We start from the raw sequence: 13,927 nt of genomic DNA, 5'->3' as shown, positions 1-13,927 counted from the left end.
ATTGTAGGCCAGGAGTTGTAACATCTCTTTTTAGGTTTTAAAATAATTATTATAAATTTTGTTTTTAGTCTTGATTAAAAATAATTTAACTGGATTAAGATTACCCTCACCTACCAGGAAATATCATCCAGGACTGCTACTTTGACTGTATATTACTTAACTGTTCTTTAACTTGCTACTAGTAGAAGACAAATGCAATGTTAGCTCTCAGCTAAATGAAGCCATGTATCTTCTCCCAAACTAGAAGGAATTAAAAAACAGGTTACATTGAGTTCAGTGATGATTTCCTTACGGCAGTTTTGCCACTTGCTTAGTTCATATATATTTTTAATTTTTTAATTTATTTTTTTTAATTTTTTTTGAGATGGAGTCTCACTCTGTTGTCCATGCTAGAGTGCAGTGGTGCAATCTCAGCTCACCACAACCTCCACCTCCCGGGTTCAAGCAATTCTCCTGCCTCAGCCTCCCAAGTAGCTGGGACTACAGGCGTGCGCCAGCATGCCTGGCTAATTATTGTATTTTTAGTAGAGACAGGGTTTCACTATGTTGGCCAGGCTGGTCTCGAACTGCTGACCTTGTGATCCGCCCACCTCAGCCTCCCAAAGTGCTGGGATTACAGGTGTAAGCCACCATGCCTGGCAGTTCATATTATTTTTTAAAGTGTCTTTGATTCTTTAAGAAACTTTATGCCAGTACTTGGTACATGAAACTGTCCTAGGGGAGCAGCAAGAGGATATTGTACAGAAATAATACTCAAAAAGGGTGGGAAAAGAGATCAGCAAATAAACCATCAAATTGGTAACTCATAAGGTTTTAAAGTCTGAAGCCTAGTTGTTTAGAAGACTGCCTCCACTTTGTCTGATTAAGATGTGTAGATTAAGCTACTTTATGTTTACAGTTTATTGTTGAACTTTTTTTTGAGACAGAGTCTCACTCTGTCACCCAGGCTAGAGTGCAGTGGCGCGATCTCGGTTCACTGCAAGCTCCGCCTCCTGGGTTCATGCCATTCTCTTGCCTCAGCCTCCAGAGTAGCTAGGACTACAGGCTCCCGCCACCACACCTGGCTAATTGTTTGTATTTTTAGTAGAGACGGGGTTTCACCATGTTAGCCAGGATGGTCTCAATCTCCTGACCTCGTGATCTGCCCGCCTTGGCCTCCCAAAGTGCTGGGATTACAGGTGTGAGCCACCGCGCCCAGCCTGAATTTTTTTTTAATTGATAGTCTTTATCGTCCCCTGTCAAAATACTGGATTATTATTTCTACTTGCGTCTGAGTGTATTGAAGTCACTCTGAATCAACGACTTTGACTATATTTAAATAGCTATTCATCAAGTTCTAATTTTACCTTCACTATTATTTTGGGAAATAAAAACAAGTCTTGAAAAAAAATCATTATCTTAAACATAATGTTGCATGATGAATAAGTTCTAGGGATCTGCTGTACAACATTGTGCCTATAATTAACAATACAGTATTGTATACTTAAAAATTTGTTAAGAGAGTAGATCTCTTGTTAAATGTTCTTACCAAAATAAAATAAAATTGAAAAAAGGGAGCATGTTTTTTAGAACAAGAAAAATCAAGGAAGGAACTGAGAATAAAATGATACTATTAGAATATTCTTAATATTAGCTTGATAATAAAAAGGAAATTCTGTTGAAAAACAAAAAAGTTGATATGTATTATGAATTATTGAGCCAGTTTTACAAATTTCCATGAGTCTTACTCATTTATGTTAGTGTTAGAAAGGTGGCTACTGCTCTTTTTCTTATACTGATTTTCTTAGGGGGCTTAATAAGTAGATGTTTAGCTGGCTTGTTAAATTTTGTTCAGTTATTATTCTAAAGAAAGGATTAAAATATATGTGTCATTTTGCAATAAATAGCTTCATTTAACTGGTTCCCATTGCATGTTTGTTCCTGCTAACTTACGCTGTAGTATTTTCTGTTGTGTCTTTCCTTTTAGTAATTATTTTATTTGCTTTTAGGTGTGTCTTGAGAGTTTTTCTTTATTGTGGAAAGATGTGCTTCTAATTACTATGTGATACAGCTAAATAACAAAAAGCAGTTATGAAAAGTTATAATTAAAGTATAATTAAGGATCATGGAAAGCCAAACTAGGTTTAGGAAGTTTATAATTTTGTTTTAGAATTATAGAAATTACGGACATTATCTGTTTTATTATGATTTTTTCCTGATCATATGAACATTTCAATTTGAAGAGCATCATGTTAACCTCTAGCTTGTTATAACTAATTAGGTAGATCTCTCAGTCCTTGAAATCTATGTATTCTTTTGTTTCTGCTTTCTTTACAAATGACTACCCTGTCTCTCCAAAAACATCTTCTTCTCCCATCTTTTGGTTTGGTTGATTTATGTGAAATATGAATACAGACAGAGGCCTTTAAGTTGTAGGAGCATCATTCAGTGATAAACTCTTCCAGAGGACCAGAGCAACAGGACATGAATCAAGGTATCTAGAGTTTGTGGAAGCCTTCAAGTATTATGGGGCCAGGTTGACATAGCTGAATTGTATAGTCTTTTACTTAAAATAAGTACTAGTAACTGGATTAGGGAAGTGTGTTAATAATCTAGATGTTTAATTAGAATAGATGGTTGTTTTGACTTTGGGTATCAGAGAAAATCATAAAATAATGAACATAGCAAAATTTTACATAGGTGAATTCTCAAGTACATAAAATATATTGTATAGGTAAGTGGATCTCAACTTTTTTTTCTGTTTCAATATAACTCATACACAACTGTAATCACAATGCTAATGAATGTGTGGTGAGAAGGAATTAGAATTTACCATAGTGAAGGCCATTGTAGTTTGACTCCCCTCCCCCTGCAATAATTCTGAAATTTCCCCTAGGATAGTACTTACTGCTGTCTCTTCTTTAAAAAAAATCACTCTTTTAAAATACATTTTTCTTAATAGTTTTAGATATTTCATTACCTTAATTTTTCTGTATTTAAGAATTTAAGGCAATTTTAATGCATGCCTATACAAAGAAGAATAAGTGTCCTTAATTCTGAAATTGTTTGGCCCAAAGCTACACTGATTGGTGTATGATACTTGTCCTTTGCATCTCATTATCACTTTTTCCTAGTGAGGCTCCACTAGATCCACGCTAGTGAGGAATCCAGCGTAATGGACTTTGGTTTCTTTATGCTAACCATATTTCTGTAATTACCAACTTATATTTAATTCATTATGTATTTTATTAGTCAATATATAGCTTTTATTTAAAATCAATTTCTATATTATTTTGGCAGTTGACATCTGGAGATTTTATTTTGAATAAAAGGCAGAGATTTTACTTCTATGATATTAAATTTTAAAAGTGAAAATTATATTTATATATAGTAACATTAAGAACTCTTAAGTGTAGTTACTTATGTTAAGGATAGTAATTCATTACTTTTGACTTTGAGATTAATACTTAGAATTATGTAACATTATGTAGAAATAGTTCTCACTTATAATGGTTCATCATTTTCTTTCTTTGGTTTTCTTTGAATGGTTTTATTTAGTTATTAAAAGTTTAAGAAACTTGAGTTTTTTTTAAAGAATTTAACTTGAGCACTGATTTTGCATTTAGAATTAAAGTGTTTCATTTGGCAAAATAATTATGTATTTTACATAAACACACCTCATATCATTTGCTGTGCTGGGAAAAATAAATCAGTCATGATGGTACCTCTGTATCTCTTTATCTTCTATCTCAGCCAAAAGTTAGATATGCAAAGGGCAATAATAGCATGGGTAGAAGATATCCAAACTTTGAGAAAGGGTTTATAAAAGAAGATGCGTGGAAAAGTTGCCGAGCTTCATTTTGTTATAAATAGTACACTTATGGGCATCTGATCTAAATAATATTTAAATATTATTTTCTAGCAAAGATCTTCAAGAACCAGATGCAGTTTATTTTAGAGATTTTTTTTATATCATGTGATGTAATATTCTTAATAGATTTGGGAATTAATGTGTTGATTTACTTCTAGGATTCTTAATCATTCAACTTCTGTGATGAGAAACAAGCCAAAACAAACTGTGGAATGTGAAAAGAGGTATAAAAATATCTTAGTTTTTACATTTAATATTTTATAATGAGTGTTGATCCTTTGACAGTGATGTTTTTGTATATAGGCTTTAATTAAATAAGTGATACAGATTTAATATAACTAGATAATTTAAATAGGAAATGTCTTAGAACGTGAGTTAAATTTACTTTTGATATAAGCAAAATAAAAAATGCTGATCTTTTTTGCTCATAGATGCATTTTTGTCTTGATAGAATCATTTATCTATTCATTCAGCGAACATTTATTATATTGCTATTCCTGCCAGGAATAATGTGTTTCTTTATCATTGATTGTGTTTATTCTCTATGATACTGTTTATGTTTTCATTTCTTTTCAATTGTGTGTTACTAGATTCTTCTATGTGAATATATGATATAAATCCACATATATGAATTCCTGAGAACTAGAAGACCTTGAAAGTTTCTATTTATTCTTTTTGATGGTTTGAATTTAGATTAGACTCAACTCCTGAGTCAATCCTCTGAGAATGTTCAGGCCCAGTCTTTTTCTGCTTGGCTTATTCCAACAGTCCCCAGACATAGCTCCTTTCGTCAGGTTTGACTAGCTTTAAGTCTGTCTTCTGCACAATGGAAGAGTGATAATTCTGCAACATAAATCTTACTTGTGACTCCCATTTATTATCTTCTAATGACTCTTTACAACTTTTCGAATAAACCTTAAAATATTTAACTTAACCCATAAGATTGAAGTGGGTTTCTGCTTACGCTGAGAGCTTCATCTTGTACATTCCCCTACTGGCACCATTTGCATTTAGGAACAGAACTTCTTTCTTCATTCTCTTGGGGAAGTTATTTAGCTTGCTCTGAGCCACATTTACCCCTTCTTTAAAACACGAATAATAACACTGTCTACCTCATGGTTACTGTAAGGATGAAATGGGTTAATGTAGTAAATTGCTTATGACAGTGATTAGCACACAGAAAGTGTCACATATGTTATTAGTTGTTCAACTATAGTTATTACTATTGTGGACTTTCTTATTTTTCCTTTCTTTGTATCTCAGCCCTTCCTTTTTCAATTCTAACCTTTTTTGTTCAAAAGGAAAATAGCTTTGTGGGTATTCTTTTTCTGGTATTAAGAAGTATTATATGACCTTAACTTTTTTTTTCTTTTTTAAAATTATACTTTAAGTTCTGAGATACATGTGTAGAATCTGCAGGTTTGTTACTAGGTATACATGTGCTATGATAGTTTTGCTGCACCTATCAAAACACATTAAATTATGGGAAAATATTTTAAATTCTGTGACTTTTTTCAGCAGTACATGGGTGAGCACACCCCACCCCTTCCCCACCTTTAGAAAAATCTCACATACTTTCTGTTAACAAAAATGAGATCATACTGAGTATACTATTTAGTAATATGCAGTTTTCATTTAATATTATAGTGATGGTTTTATATACCTACTAAATCTAAATATATGTTTTGATGAACTTTATATATTCTGTACACTTGCATTCTCCTTCCTTCCTTCCTTCCTTCCTTCCTTCCTTCCTTCCTTCCTTCCTTCCTTCCTCTCTTTCTCTCTCTCTCTCTTTTTTTTTTTTTGACAGAGTCTTGCTCTGTCGCCCAGGCTGGAGTGCAGTGGCACGGAGATAAGGTTTCACCATGTTGGCCAGGCTGGTCTCGAACTCCTGACTTTAAGTGATTCACCTGCCTCAGCCTCCCAAAATGCTGGGATTACAGGTGTAAGCCACCACGCCTGGCCCACTTGTATTATTTTCTTAACTTAAATGCTTAAAGATACATTATTGATGGATTAAAACATGAATGTACATTTAAAGCTTTTGATTTGTTGTCTCCAGAAGTTTTTATGTTTGCATTCCCACAAGTAACACATGGATAGCTTTACTTCCATACTTGTTAACACTATGCATTATCAATCTATTTAATTTTTGCCATTCTAAAAAGAACAAATTATATCAGAATGTTTTATTTTTCATTTCAGTGATTAAATTAGTGATGATGAGTATTATTTCAAGTTTTTATTGCCTATCTATATTGCTTCTTTTGTAATTTGTTTGTTTGCATCTCTTGTAGTCAGAAGCACTTTCTATTGTTGAAATATATTGAGTTTTTTTATGGCCCAGAATATGGTCTATCATGGTAAAAGTTCTGTAGGAACTTGGAAAAAAATGTATTCTGTATTGGTTGGCGTCTTATATAATGTCAACCATGTTAAGTTGGTTGATAGTATTGTTTAAATCTTCAATACCTTACCTATTTTCTGTTTTCTTGTTCTATCAGTTAGTAAGAGAAGGTTATTGAAATCTCCAACACTAATTGTAGATTTATCTTTCTCCTTGTAGTTCTATAATTTTTCCTTCATACATTCTGAAGCTCTATTATTAGACATATAAATGTTTAGGATTGTATTGTCCTCTTGGTGAATTTGTACTGTCATTCTGAAATGACTTTTCTTGATATTCTTGATAATATTGTCTGCTCTGAAGTCCACTTTTCTGATATTAATATTGTCAGTCCAGCTCTCTTTTGTTTAGTATTAGCATGATGCATGTTTCTCCATCCGTTTATTTTTAACTGATTTGTGTCTTTGTAGAGAAAGTGCATTTCTTGTAGTTAGCATATGGTAGTATCTTCCTGCTTTTTATTGAATCTGACAATCTACCTTCTAATTGCAGTGTTAAAAATCATTTATGTTTTTGTAATTAATGATATTTTGAGGTGTGCTTTATGTTTCCTTTCTGTTCTATCCTTTTTATTCATTTTTCCTCCTTCTCTGTTGTCTTTTGAATTATATTTTAAAATTTTTATTTCCTTTGTGGGTTATTTGCTGTAACTTTTTGTTATGTTAATGGGTTTTTTTAGGGGTTAGAGTATGATATTTAGCTTATCACAGTCTATCTTCAAGTGCTGTTATGCCATTTCATGTATCATGTGAGAACCTTAGAACAGTATACTTATATTTTTTCCTTTTTAGCCTTGGTGTGTTGTCATACATTTTACTTTTTATATATCTGTTATGTGTACCATAACAAGTTGTTATTTATGCTTTAAACAGTTATTTGTTCTTAAGGACATTTAGATAATCAGAATAATGTCTTTTATGTGTTCAATCCCTTAGTTACTATCTCCAGTGCCCTTTATTTTTTGTGTAGATTCATATTTACATGTGCATCATTTTCTTTCTGCCTAAAAGAGAGATTTTAACATAATTTTACTACTGGTCTGCTGATTGAATGCTTTTAGCTTTTCTATGTCTGAAAAAGTCTTTTTTTAAATTTTTTTTTTTTTTTAAACAGGATCTTGCTCTGTCACCCAGGCTGGAGTGCAGTGGCGCCATCACAGCTCACTGCAGCTTTGACCTCCTGCGCTCCAGTGATCCTCCCACCTCTCAGCCTCCCAAGTAGCTGGGACCACAGGCATGTGTCATCCCACCTAGCCAACTTAAACATTTTTTTTTTTTGTAGAGACAGGGTCTCACTATGTTGCCCAGGCTGGTTTTGAACTCTCGGTCTCAAGGAATCCTCCTTCCTTGGCCTCCCAACGTGTTGGGATTACAGGCATGAGCTACCATGCCTAGCTCACCTTCATTTTTGAAAGATATTTTGGCTCATACACAATTCTAGTTTGACATTTTAGTTTTCTTCGAGTACGTTGAAGAGGTTTCTCCACCATCCTCTGGATTGTATTGTTTTCTATGAGAATATTCTTATATTTGTTTTACTTTGCCTAATGTGTCCTTTTTTCCTCTGGGTATCTGTAACATTTTTTATCACTCGTTTTAAGTAATTTGATGCTGATATATCTTGGTGTAGTTTTCTTCATGTTACTTTTGTTTGGAGTTCATTGAGCTTCTTGAATTTGTGGGTTTATTTTCATGAAATTTGAAATTTTGGGGCCCTTATTTCTTCAAATATGTTTTCTATCATTTGACCTCTTCTATTATGGAACTCCAATTAGGCCAGTTGAAGTTTGCCAGGGAACATTGATGTTCTATTCATTCTTTAATATTTTTCTGTCTGTGTTGGGTTTTGGCAAGTCCTTCTGCTTTGTCTTTGTGTTTGCTAGTCATTTCTTGTGAAATGTCTAATCTGCAGTTAATTCCATCCAGTTTGTTTTAACTTTTTATTTCTAGAAGTTTGATTATGTCTGTACTTACCATGTTTAGTCTTTTCCTTTAGCTTCTTGAACATTGCTTGGTTGAATTTTTGATTAAATGACAGACATTGTGTACTTTACATTCTTGAGTGTGGATATTGTAGTATTATTATACATATTTTTGACTTTCGTTCTGGGATATGGTTAAATTACTTGGAAATAATTTGATATTTTGGGACTTGGTTTTGTAATTTATTTATGTGGGACCAGTGCAGCATTTAGTCTGTCCCCTTAATGAGGTAAGACATTTCTCTACTGGATGTCCTGTGAATTATGAGGTTTTCCAGTTTAGCTGGTGGGAACTGGTACTACTCCTGGTCCTCTGAGAATCTGGGAATTATTCCCTCTAATTTTTGGGGGTAATTTTATCCTTTTGCCTAGGGTAGTTTCCTCACATACATGTTCAATGATCAGTACGCTCAGATGAAAATTTGAGGGATGCCTCTGTAGATCTCTTTCCTTTCTCTGTGCATTGCCCTTTTCTTTGTTACTGTGTGCTATGAACTCACTCTGCCCTTTTCTCCCTGGCTCCAGCTCTGTCTCTTGAATTCTGGGCCTGCTAGACTCTGCCTTAGTTTTTTTCTCCTGGGATGTGGACTGGAAACTCTTTCCATGCGGCAACTTGGCTCAGTTATGGGATTCCCCTTCTTACTCATCTCTAAAGGATAATGTCATTTTTTGCCTAATATTCAATGTCATAGAAGGCATAATTTTAAATATTTTGCCCATTCTTTTAGTTTTTTCAGTCAGGATATAAATCTGGTCACTGTTAGTCTTGGCCACGAGCAAAGTCTAGTTTTTACATTTTATGTGTTCAAATTTGTTAGTATTTAATTTTGATTGTTTCTCCCATAGGCTCTCTCTATTCCAATATTTAAAAAATTACTGCCTGTATTTTTCTGATACTTTGTGATTTCTTCTTTATATTTAAATCTTTTAATTTTTCATTTTGACATTTGGTATGAGGTAAGGAATCTAGTTTTCTTCCTCCTCCACCTTTTTCTCACTGTGTCTCCTCCCCCTTTTTTATTCTTTCTTTCAGTGTATATTTTACAAGTGATCAATCAGGTGTCTCTCTACTACTTGTTATATAAGATATTACTTTCACAATGATCTTAAATGTCATTTTTTTCAGAAGTTATTGTACTTGTGGTCCTGTACTCCTCTTCCATTGAAAAATCTGTAGATTCTGGAGCTAGTAGAAAGGGAGGGTTGAGAAGTCCCCTTTATTATATAAATTTTTTCTTCGTGATCATCCATTCTTCCAAATTAACTTTGGAACTCCTTTGTCAAATGTTTAAAACAAACCAAAAAATACTTTTTGAGTTAAAAAAAATTATTATTACAGTTCATTTCGGTTATTAATTAAGTTGAAAGAGAAGTTATACCTGTAATACTTATATATCCAAGAACCTTTCGGTTATTCAAGTCTGTTACTAGACATTTGTAGTTTTTTCATGTGGGTCTTGTACAAGTATAGTTAAGTTTCTTCCTAGATATTTTATACTTTCCTTTTATGAATAGCATTTTTTCTAATATATCTTTTAACTCATTATAGTTGATATGTAGGAAAGCTATTAACTTTTGTATGTTTTTCTTTAACTGGTAACCTTACCTCTTGTAATAATAGATTTTTTTGTCTTTTTCTCTTGGATAATCATGTGTTCTATAAATTTCAAAAATTGGATTCTTTATATCCAATTTTTATTTTCTTTTCGTTATTGCACTATACAGAAGTTCCACAATAGTGTTAAGTTATAGCAACTTCGGTGGACATTTTGTTTATATATTTTTTACACAGGAACTCCTTGTTCAAAATTGCCATCTAACAACAGTATGCATAGTCTGCCTTATCTCAACAACAAAAAATTAGATGAAAATAATTTCCTTCATAGCCCCTGTTTTGGTAGAATCAACAGGTTGCATCTCATAATCAGTAATTCAGTAGGCAAAAATAACTACTCGCTTCAGCTCTTTGGCATTTAGACAAAGGAAATTATTAGTTTTTTTTAGTTTTTTTAGTTATTTTAATATAATAAATATCCTGTCTGTCCTTTGACAATATATCTTTAGATATTTCACTTATTTTAGCTTCTGGGAATTCCTTAGAGTAGACCTATGCATAGGGCCTACATAGAATAAACCCATTTTGATATTTCCTGTAGAGCACCAGGTTTTAGAAACTTAAATATATTCCTGTCAACTTTAAGTTTTATGTTGTTAGGCCAAAGTGTAGACATGGGTAAATTCTTTACAATGTTTTTAAAAAGATAACATAATAAGGTTCATAATATATATTTAAGGATTTATTCTAAATATTTTAACGTATTAAGGCATCTTTAATTTTTTAGTGTCTCAGCAGATGAAGTTAATTCACCATTATCACCCCTCACCTGGCAGGTAAGAAGAAATTAAATTACTATTATATCTATCATTTTGTTCTCTTTTATTTAGTTAAAAGAAATTGTCTCATTATAGCCCTTAGAAAATCAGAAGGATCAAATAGATGAACAACCGTGGCCAGAATCTCACCCTATAATCTGGCAGAGTGAAGAAAGGAGGCGGAGCAAACAGATTAGAAAAGAATATTTCAAGGTACTCTATATTAAGTTTTTAAATTTACTTTGTAATTATTAGTTTTTATTTTGTCAGTTTTGTTTTGAGTTAATAAGGTAGACTGTAACTCTCTAGTTAAATGTATTTGTATTTTGATTTCTCACATGTATGGGATAATACGATCTAATTATATCCATAAGGTTTCAGTAATTGAGAATAATTGAGTAGATAAATATAAATTATGATTTACCAAATACTTACAAGATAGACGAATGTTTGCTGCACTGCTAGTTGTAGCAATATGTAGTATGATTTAAAAGAATTGTCCAGGAAAAGTCTTTCATTGGATTTGTTTCAATAAATATTTGACACATATTCACAATTAGCATTTAACTTTTCCTATGTAAATAAGTGCTGTTTATGTAGTTCTGAAAATGCTTGAGGGCAGATTTTTCCATTTTTTTCTTCTTGTTACCTTAGTAGATTGCTTGAGGATCTTTTATCTTAGCTAAAAGAAAAGCTCAGATCATCCAAATTATCCCACATTTCTAGTTAGCAGGGTTTTAATGAAATTTTACTGTGTACACATTTGTAAATATTGTATTATTGTCTATTTGTGATTGGGGTCTGCTGTATTTGTAGAAGCCAATCGTTAGAATTCGGAATAATATTCAATACTAGCCAGAATTCATTACTGGAATTTGACTCAAATGAATAGTACAAACAAGCTTCTGCTCCATGAATAGCAAATTTTGTTGTCTTTGTACACGTTTTATGTTTCCCAAAGCCTAATTATTATTAGATGATAATAGTAATTTTATCTAAAAACATAGTACTAGTCTACATTGTAGGTAAGTTCAAGTTTATATCACTAATAAATAGGATTATATTCTCTGTTTTTCTCTGGTAGAAATAGGTCTGTATGCACATTTGTTTGTTTCTATATATGGGTGTGTAACATACATTTGGAGATAGTATCATATGACTAAAACAAAACTGTTATATGTCTTAGTGGATCTGTGGTAAATTTAAGCCTTCAACAAATAAATACTGAGTCCTTTTCATGAGTCTTACATTTCCTGGTCAATATGAGAGATAACAAAGAAACAAAACACATGAGGAAAAAGGGAAAGACATTCTAAGTAGAACCCTGGTCAATAATAGTGAACGTTTATTTATCCTAACCCTTTATACATCTGTAATTGTGTTTACATTCCAGCATTATTTTAAAGTTTCCCTTTTTAGTTCATTGGACCTTGAGCAAAGCACTGAATAAAATTTGCTTGTAGATAAAACTTAGTGAATGACTGGTGATATGGGGGAAATTTTAGTAGTATTTCATATAATAAAAGAAATTTGATATTTATTTGCTCTCCTTTATTGTAGTATAACAATACAAATTCTTAGTATACTACCAATATTGTAGTATAACAAAACCAGTTCTCCTTTATCATAGTAACAATACCAATTCTGACTATTTGTCAAAAAACTTACATAGCACTTATTAAGTGCCAGGCACTGTCCTAAGACTTCACAAAGATCAACTCATTTAATCCTCGTAACAACCTTATGAGGTAAGTACAATTATGATTATTTCTATTTTACAGATGATGAAATTAGGGCACAGAGATGCAAAGTAGTATTCTTCAGGTCACTTAGTAATAAGTGGCAGAGTTGAGATTTGAACCCAAAGCCTATGCTAGGCTGCCTCTTTATCTACTGTGTTTAGCCTAATATCAAATCAGCAAACACTTTCAAACAAACACAGTTTTACTGGTTTTTAATTTTTTTTTTTTTTTAAGATAGAGTCTCTATTGCCCAGACTGCAGTGCAATAGCATGATCATAGCACACAGCAGCCTCAAATGCCTGGGCTCAGGCCATCCTCTGGGCTCACGTGATCCTCTTGCTTCAGCCTCCCCAGTAGCTAGAACTACAGGCATGTCCCACAGTGACCTACAAATTTTAAAATTTTTTGTAGAGGTGAGGTCTTACTATGTTGCCCAGGCTGGTCTCAAATTCCTGGCTTCAAGAGATCCTCCCACCTAGGCCCCCCCAAAGTGCTGAGATTACTGCCATTTTTGGCCCAATTTTAGTGTTTAAAAAACATTTTACAGTAACTTAAGTGGAGTTCTCAAGATGTCTTAATAGGGGCCACATTTTAAAAATGTGCATTTTAAAAACAGCATTTTAAAAACATAATTCTTTGGTTTCATGGCATCATTTATTGGTATTTTTTTATAAAATAAACATCTTCTATAATATTAGTTATGTTATAAAGTTATTAAAAGAGATCAAATGATATAATATTTGAAGTGCTCATTACATAATCATCATTAAACCAATGTTAATTTTTTTCTTAATAAATTAGGTGCAAAGATAAGCTTCAGTCACTGGGAAATGTTTTAAGGAGATGTGTAGTTCTCCTAAATTGTCAGAAGATGTCAGTATTAGGACATAGTAAAATGAGTATGTCACTAGTTTTTTTTTTTTTCCCTAAGATGTCAAGAAAACATAAAACTGACATACAGTTTCCTAAACTAAATCAACACTATTATTCAGAATTGTCAGTATTTTCATGACTAAAACATCAGCAGCTTCTATGAAGTGACTTTCTTCCAAAAAGGAAATTTCTCTTAATCACCTATCTCCCGATAATTGAAAGGGCTATTGGTAGGTTGTATTATTAAAGCTAATCTGTATTTATAGTTCATTAAACAGTAAAATACACTACACTCGAGGTTTATATCAGATTATCACTGAGCTTGTTCAGTGGTGGCTCTTTTAGGTTTTGCTTTGTGACGAAATGTACAGAACTTTTATGCAACTTTATCTTAATACATATAAATGACTGAGGCACAGGATTTCTTTGTTTCTGTCCCATGGTAAATTATTTGTCGTGGTTATTCAGTGTATTTATTGAAAGTGTGTGTGTGTGTGTGTGTGTGTGTGTGTGTGTGAAATCCAACTCTATTTCTTCTTAGTTTTGAAGGCTAATTTTGGATAGTATTTTCTTCAGGTAAGTCCCTGAAACTAGGTAAAACTGTTTCAACATATTGGCTAGATTGTGTGAACAAGAAGACAAATTGGGTCAGGTTAAGTTAGCAAGTAAATCATGGTAGGAAAGTTACATCGACTCT

At 32.6% G+C, this 13,927-nt stretch overlaps 1 protein-coding gene across 2 annotated transcripts in view; it reads left to right on the top strand.

Annotated features, from left to right (window-relative positions):
• The window catches only part of LRCH2 (leucine rich repeats and calponin homology domain containing 2), a 120,686-nt gene that overhangs the window by 73,844 nt on the left and 32,915 nt on the right, over nt 1-13,927 (top strand). For both annotated transcript variants that reach the window (XM_003262223.3, XM_003262222.3), the window contains exons 12-14: nt 4,009-4,074; nt 10,584-10,632; nt 10,711-10,827. In XM_003262223.3, coding sequence (XP_003262271.1) covers nt 4,009-4,074; nt 10,584-10,632; nt 10,711-10,827 — 232 coding nt within the window. The remainder of the gene's footprint in view (nt 1-4,008; nt 4,075-10,583; nt 10,633-10,710; nt 10,828-13,927) is intronic.

Source organism: Nomascus leucogenys, chromosome X (assembly GCF_006542625.1).
Source record: "Nomascus leucogenys isolate Asia chromosome X, Asia_NLE_v1, whole genome shotgun sequence".
NCBI lineage: Eukaryota > Metazoa > Chordata > Mammalia > Primates > Hylobatidae > Nomascus > Nomascus leucogenys.
This window is presented reverse-complemented; position numbering and strand designations above follow the sequence as displayed.